Source organism: Pavona decussata, unplaced genomic scaffold, assembly GCF_977016875.1.
Source record: "Pavona decussata unplaced genomic scaffold, jaPavDecu1.1 SCAFFOLD_78, whole genome shotgun sequence".
Taxonomy (NCBI): Eukaryota; Metazoa; Cnidaria; class Anthozoa; order Scleractinia; family Agariciidae; genus Pavona; species Pavona decussata.
In genome coordinates, this window is record NW_028145496.1 from 1,639,673 (window position 1) to 1,647,908 (window position 8,236).

Sequence of the window (8,236 nt, forward strand, 5' to 3'; positions counted from 1 at the left end):
AAACATATCACTCTATGCGCGTTACAACTACATGTAGTTAAAAAAAAAAAAAAAAAAAAATGCCTTCCGGTCCTGACAAAAAAAAAAAGCTGTCTCGAGGTTCTCACTTCCTTGGATGTCAGTTCCAAAGTCATGGAAGGAATGAGGCATCAGGCTTTGTGGTGATAGCAATCGCCTCCCACTAAGGTGGCCCGTGTTCTCGGGTTTTCCGGCCCTCCTTCACTAAAACCAACATTTCCAAATTCCAACTCTACCTGGAACACACGGGTACCTCTGAAACGAACTCTTCAGTACAGCTTTTTCTTTTTCTTTTTTTTTTTTTCTTAAGTTTGCGTGTAGCCGGGAGGGAGTGTTTTGATATAGTCCGCTTTTAGGGCCCTAGTCAGCCACACCTTTGTTTTTGTTTATATGCGAGAGTTAAGCTATTATATTTTATTTGGAGCATGTCGAAATGAACAAAATCACTGTGAAACTACTAAAGAAAATGAAAAATACATTTAGGAACAAAACTTACATTAAAGCAATAAGATTTCGCTTCACCATGCAATATTAATAGTTTTGATGGCATCGAAAATGGCGGAGGCTGACTAGGGTCCTTTAAGCTCTCATGCTAATATTATATGCACCGAAAGGCTACGAAATATTTACCGTTTTTTTACTGACCCGGCTCAGAGATGAATAATTGTGAAACTGGCTAATTAATACATCACAAGTACTCCCATAGCTAAAGTGATTTCCCAAAACCTTTGTCATCAAGGTTTTAGTGTCTCGCGTACCATTTTTTTCCAATATTTTTGATCCGAACGTTGGCTAAATTTCTGTTATTTTAAATATCCTCAGCAAACCAAGGCGCTTCCGGGTTATTGAAAATCTTACTTAAGCAGTAAAAAGACATAATGTTTACGGTTCTATTAAAAGTGTACAATAAATAGTTCAACCTGTGGAATATAATGTTCATGATGATGTAAGTAATATTTTTTTCCAGTTACTTAATTCGTTGACCACCTTACCTCATATCCTTAATTAACGCTAAAGTTTGAAAATGGAAAGTCTTTCTTATACGAATATACATTTATACCATGATATTTTCTTACTGCAGCATAAATACATAAAACCTATTTTTCTCGATGTGAAAATACATGCCTTTGGTCAGTCTCTTCATGTACCCGGCCGGCAAGAATTTTTTGTCCCTTGTTTTTCCCTTTCTGACCCCTTTCGAATCCGTCTTTCCTTTTTATTTTACTCCTTTAACTTTTACTAAAGTAAACTTTACTAAAAATGGAACAGAACACGCTTGCAGCGAATAATACTTTATTAACGTCTATATGTTTTTATTTCAAAAAGCTCTCGCGGTCACAAAAATAACCTCGAAAACAAATTATCGCGTGATATTTAAATGACATTCAGTGAGATCGTATAACCTTCATACGCCTTCGCAAAAGAATTACAACTGATCGAAACACAGTATAGTACGGAACAGAAATTCTAAAATTTCAAGGACTGGGATTTTTAACCCTTACAGCTGTGATTGGGATTTGTGTGATCCTGCTGTTGTCTTCAGTAGTAACAATTTTGGTCAATGGATCCTAAAGGTAAGAAATCATCTGGTCCCGGTTGTTCAAAGAGGGGATAATTTTATCCACTGGATAGGTTTCTATGCGGCAAATAAATGTGTGCAAGAATTTCCCTATAGCCCTATAACTTGTGTATAGAGTAGAAGCGTATGTCTAATTTAAGTATCATGATGGGTTGTGTGGAAAACTTGCCAGAAGCGTTGTTTGGTATACATTTGCACCACTGGATGGTGACTTATCCACTGGATAAAGTTATCCGCCCTTTGAACAACTGGAGCCTGATTTAAACGGTAATATAAACTGGTGGGATCAAGAAAAAGTGCTTTATGGTCACAAACCTCTCATGATGAGAGATAAAATCTTGTTATTAGGTATTTTTCGTTTTTAACTTGAATGGTAAGTATGGAGCAGTTTTCAATTGAGTGCCTAAAACCAAAACCAAAACTGAGTAATTATTTTGGTCAATCACACAGAATAAAAGCAACTTTGTAGCGAGCCAGCAGAATCCTAAGCAAGTACATATTGCCGGCGCTAGGGACGGTAAAGGCCTGTCTAAACGGCCTTCAACCGATTTGACAAACTAGTTTGTTCAATTCGACAAAAGTTGAACGGATGTTGGGCAAATGTTGACAAATTAATGTTGAATGGAGTGCTCAAACGGCAGCAAAGGAAGTCATTATTGAATCGCTGTTGAATGAAAGCTTAAACAAATTTAAATTTGATCCAGCACGCTTTCAACAAGCTTTCAACGTTTTTACGCTCTCACTGAATGTTGAACGACGTGTTGAAACTCCCCCGTCATTTGGTTCAACAAAGTGTTGAACACATGTTGAAGCAAATGTATAAACCGTTTAAACGGGCCTTTGATGCGCGTGCAAGAACATTAGTCACAATTATTGGCTTTGTTTTGCGACTGAAAACATTGGCGCTTATTTTACTATCAAATCACAGACCGTGACAAGCAAAACAAAGAAAACGGGAATTCGTTTCGACAGCTGATTGAATAAAAAAAGCTCTTAGACTTATGATACTAGAAAAATATCGCTCGAGAAGTTGTTTTCCCTTTACCATTAAATCGCTACCGTTTAGCGCACACACTGACAGTCACTTCGTAGGCTGAGTCGCCGAGCTTATCAGGTCGTGGTCTAGGGAAAAGTGTCCAAAGGACAATCCGATCGTTTAACTGAAAATCTGCTGTAAATTAAAAAAACAGCGTGACACTGATTAAATAAGGTTACCTAAAATTTGCAAAGCTAGATTGCATTGATCTGTGTAGCGAGAAAGAGTTTGTTTGTACTGCGCTTCATTCTAGAGTAGAAGCGGTGACTTAATGTGTCATAATGTACAGTGAAATCGCTCTTTACTGACGGACACCTCCTTGATACGGACACTCTTGATTACGGACAGTTTTCTTGGTCCCGCTACATATATTTTCTGTTAAAATTAACCCGCTTAACAACGACATTCTGTAATACGAACACTTTTTCTGGTCCTACTCTTTAGCAATTTATGCGGGCTCTTGCCTATCAAGCAGCTGTTCTTCTTCTCGTATCTGTAACTTGCGCGACGCCATTTTGTTGCCAGTGAAAGCGTGAACTGGTACCGACGCAGTTTTTATTTCCGCTGTGCTCAGTCCTCTAGACGAAAAATGACGCAGTATTGCGTAACCTTCTTCTCCCTCCCCCACACGAATGAAAATAGACTAAACCATGAACAGAACTTGAAACTAATCAATCTCAGAGACCAAGCATGTCGTGACTCTGATAATGTTCCCTTCAAAAAACTAAAAATATGCCGATGTCGCTAGAAATGCTACTTTTCCAAATTACGCCAACAATTATGCTAGCGCAGTCGATAAGGACCCAGTAAACACAGTAAAACGGGTATTATTAATCAAAGGCTCCCGTGAGCCAACTTGTGAATGCAAAAGTGAATAGTGGTATCCGTATTAAAAGCGGTAATTGCATCAAACTACACTACATGGACGCCATGCCGCATTGCGGGAATGCATTATGAACTTAATATTATTTGCTTAACGCGCAAAACAATCGAATCGCACACGCACTTTGATTCCTTTCAATACGCGAAGCAACGCAAAGGTGGACGTGTACGTTCTTTTGGTGGTTTCAAGTGGTTGCCAATCGACAAAAAAAAAGCGTCCGCTTTATCTTCCAAGAACCTCCGTAATTTCGTTTCCTCGCGTCGTGTTCTTGCGGAATGAAATTTGATACATGTGATCAATTTTGGTTGCCTAGCACGTGAACTAAATCTTACTGTTTTCAGTATGGTCATTATGGCTACGTTCAAAAGACAGCTTCTGTCAGCGTTTTATAACACCGGAAGAAGTTTCTTGTTAAAGTAGTTATTTTGGCTTTATATGAATGTAAATTTAAAAATGCGTGAAGGGATGATTGTCGCTGTGCACTAGCAAACTTGCAGTGTTTACATTAGTTCTGGTGAATCGATCTTATTGCTCACCCGGAATGAAATTTTTTTCGAAGTTTAAGTTTAAGTTTCCTATTTGTCCCTTAGCCTTTCACACACGGAATTGCCTTGAATCTTTAACGTTAATCGAACGTTTTCTTTTTTGTGTATATACATCTTTTATATATATCTTTTTATATATATCTTTTGTATAGAGTGTGTGCACGGCGGCCATGTTGGAGGACTAAAACAATAGAAGATATTTGCATAAAAATAGGATTTATTTCCTAAAGGAAAATCATTGTGTTGTTTCGGTCCTCCAACATGGCCGTCGTGCACACACTCTATATATTCAGCGGCCAGAGAAATGAAGTGTTGTGTTCGGCTGTATGTAAGTTCAGTGTTTACGTCCTGATCTTATCCATTAACTTTGACACCGAAGGGAGATTTATCGCACTGTAGAATTTCGTATTCTTTCGGTCACGTCGGTCCACGTCGGTCCACGTCGCTTCCTCAGATTTTTTGGTTAAGCACCTTTAAATGTTTTCACGTTTTCATTTGTTGTTTACTGAAACGAGCAGTTCCGACTATCGATCCAAGTGTAGCCTCTCTTACAGACCTTTTTTTGGCTCGTAGCACAATCTTTCCTCCCAACGAGACGAGCCAAAAGAGCGTCTGCAAGGGAGGTTAATCCAAGTCGAACTTTTGGAAAATATCTGTCCTGAAAGGAAAGTTGACCTTTAGTTTCGGTCAGTGGAAGGAGTTAACAGACAACACACCTACTAGCTTTATTCTTTTAAGAATAAGTTATTCGTAATGAGTCGATTTTACGTCCTTGTTTTTTGTCCTCTAATGTCGACTTACGGTGAATACATGCACTATAGGTAGACGCATGAATAATTTATGCTTTTGATTCAATTCCGATTAAATTCAGACAAAATTTAAAGCTTATGGAGGGAGTGAGTGATAATCTTCCACATTGCGATAACTCGTTCATTGCGCATGCGCGCATTCACGAGTTAAAAAATGTATTATTGTGTAATGCAACTCCAGGGATTTGATTGGCTTAGCGGCTATGGTGTATGAGCCATTATAGCATGCACGATAAAAATAGACACATTAAATTAATTATCGCTGAATAACTGAAGTTTCTGTAATACTGAAACCTAACACTTCATGCCCACGCCTTGTTCAGGTGACAAATGACTAATTGCAAAAGAATTTTCTTTGAGCGCGCTTGCCCTTCCTGTAAAAGTGGACACCTCTTAGATTACCAACCCAGAGTCTGATAGCTGTTGACGAGTGTTATCTGGCCGATGGACTGCGTCAGAATGGGTTGCAATTGTTTAATATTAAGCGAACGTATTCGAGTTCAAACATCATCGTTTCTAAAATGTGTTAGAAGAAATCCTAAGTTGCCCCTTTTCAAGAATTTAGTTGATTTTGTTCTCTCAGTGTTACATTGTTTATTTGCGGGTATAGTTCAGCCTTTTAAAAAACAATTAGAATCCGCAAGACTAAACGCTTGTTTCTTCTTTTTCGGTAAAATGTTCATTTATTTATTTGTTTGTTTGTTTGTTTCTTTCAGTTCAAGCGGTAGCGGCAGTTATTTTCCTAGTTTCTGTTCTGATTGCATTTTTAAACCTCTTGGTGATCACGGTAATATGGAAAGATCCATTCAAGGAGCTTAGAGGAACCCGCGCCAACTTCTTCATTTTAAACCTGGCCATTTGTGATCTATTAACTGCTATGCCAAGCTTTTTGCTGATTGGTATTTATATTTTGTTGCCAAGATATGATCTTTTGCTTGCAGCACTGATCACTATGTCCATCGCCCAGTCTGCTTCCTGTTTAACAATCCTTAGCCTTGCAGTTGAACGACTCATCGTCATTTCATGCCCACTAAGAAGCACACAGTATTGGACAACTAGTTGTCTCACACTTTGGATTATCTCTATCTGGTTCGCCGCTGGCTTACCATATTTATCTCTCCTTATTAGCAAAGAACTGTATTTTAATTACGTAATTAAGGTTACTGATGTGTTTGGTATTATTTTAATAATCGTAATAGTCGCCAGTTACACAAGAATTTACTTCGTGGTAAAAAGGTCTTTGAATTTGGATATAACCACACTGGAGGAGAGGCCAACAGAGCGTCAAGGTCTGACTGAAAATGCTCGAACAATAGAAAGGAGAAAAGAGAAAGAGAAAAGTGTTGCGCGCACGACTTTTATGCTGGTTGCTATTTATGTCGTTTGTTGCATTCCGGTATACGTATTGAACCTAATAAACGAGTCCTGTAAATGTCTTAATCATCCCTATTTGGAATTGTTATTTGTGTCCTTACATCCACTGCTCAATCCGTTGGCTTATTCATTGTGCACAGCAAAGTTTCGAAGGGCAGTTTTAAAAATTTGGAACGGACTGTGCCAGTAAGACGTTACTGAAAACGAGTAATACGAGTGCTCTAGGATGGACTACGAATGCGATTTTGTGTACGAGTTTGAATTTCATTTTAATTTGTTCATGTTAACTTTAGTTTTTCCCTTCATGCATGCAATCCATTAGTGTTTTTAACAGGGCTTCTATTGAGATCTATTGAGCCGGAGTCCAAAGAGAGTCAAAAGAATCTATTTGTTTCGTCAAACATAAATAGATCGGTTTAAAATTGAGTGTCATAAAACCAAAACCAAAGTAATTACTCTGGCTAATCGAAACAGATGTAAAAACCCAACGAGCCACTCAGAATTCAAAGCAAATACATGTAACTGGTGCCAAGCGCGGGAAACGAGCGCCGCGAAAACACGATTGGTTTTGGTTTGGATTCCCTTTGGTTGAGAAAGTGGCGCGACTTTTGTTAACCAATCACAGAGCGTCGTATTGCAAAACCAAACCAAACGCGAATTAATTACTTTCGATACTTAATTGAAAGCCGCTCTATTACACCCTAAAGATACGAAGTAGGATTGGAGACGGGGGCTGAATTTGAAACCGAGGGCTTATAAGGTCCTGGCTCCCCTAGCCTGTTGGGATATGAAAAGAACAGAACAGTCGGCACTTCTTACCCATAGGTACAACTGTTGTATTTCTTATACAGCTGTTTCGACAAAGGTTGTCCAAAAAAGCGTAAAAGCGTACGCGACAATGCCAAAGGTAGTCTGAGAAAAACCCAATAAATTTCAATAAAAGCTCGGAATCCATATTGCACGCCATCTCGAGTCTTCGCTGTACGGTCAAGGCAAAATGGATTACGAGCTTTAACTGGAATTTATTGGGTATTTCCCAGACTACCTTTCGGTATTGTCGCGTACGCTTTTACGCCCTTTTTGGACAACCTTTGTCGAAACAGCTGTACACACTTGAAGGTTAGATTACAGTCACGTACCCAGATTAATTGGGAGATTTGGCCCAATTTGAGAAAGAAAATGAGCAAGCGCATCAACATTTTTTGGTAGTGCTACAGATGTTGAAAATATTCTTGTGAATATTCTAGCTTAGAATATATAGCGTATGACATTTTCGTTTTAGAATATATTGGGGTAACAATTAAAAGTGTTTGTTGTTGATCTGTATCGAACTGTCCGTAGCATCAAACATATCGCTAGTGCAGGTTTCATCGCTTTATTGGGTAGTTTTGCCGTTTATATAGAAAGCAAGATTTTTAAACGGTTAAGTTAAAAACATATTTGTGTCGTATTTACAAATTTTCGACAAAAAAAATTGATTCTTTTCAAAATCTCAGCATCTGGTTTATTCTCAAAATATCCTTAAAAACAAATTTCAGCCTAGATATTCTTATAAAATAAAGTATTATAAAAATGTGTATACACTTTTGTTGTTGTTGTTGTTTTTTTTTGGCCTCTACTAAAAGTGTTCAATGAAATTATGGCGCCAGTATTTCCAGGAATCATGCATCGCGTGACATTCCAGATTGCTAATATTCCATCGGTGACTCACTGGAAGTGTTATGAAAGATTGCATTTCTTGTTGCGACCGGTTAATTAAGCTTGAGGACTTCTTGTTAGAACAACTAGTAAATTAAAACAATAGTCTAATTTTCTTACACGTTAAGAAAATAAAATATCGAGCCAAGCAAGGTTTAAGACGCTCGGAGAGTGTCAATGGATTTCATGGTAACGAAGCCGTTAATTGTTAAACAATAAAAATACGAACAATGTCGAAACTCACTCTTGTAATATTTTATTATTGGTTTACTTGGGTTTGTCTATTGTTCGGTG

General features: G+C 38.1%; 1 protein-coding gene across 2 annotated transcripts in view; it reads left to right on the top strand.

Moving 5' to 3' along the window:
- The window catches only part of LOC146476276 (sphingosine 1-phosphate receptor 3-like), a 123,128-nt gene that overhangs the window by 10,936 nt on the left and 103,956 nt on the right, over positions 1 to 8,236 (top strand). Inside the window, exon 1 of one of the 2 annotated variants that reach the window (XM_085114819.1) lies at positions 1,475 to 1,592. The exons of the other annotated variant lie outside the window; for it this stretch is intronic. Coding sequence (XP_084970945.1) covers positions 1,580 to 1,592 — 13 coding nt within the window. The 5' untranslated portion in view covers positions 1,475 to 1,579. Of the gene's footprint in view, positions 1 to 1,474; positions 1,593 to 8,236 lie in introns of those variants that run through there. 2 annotated transcript variants of the gene reach the window in all.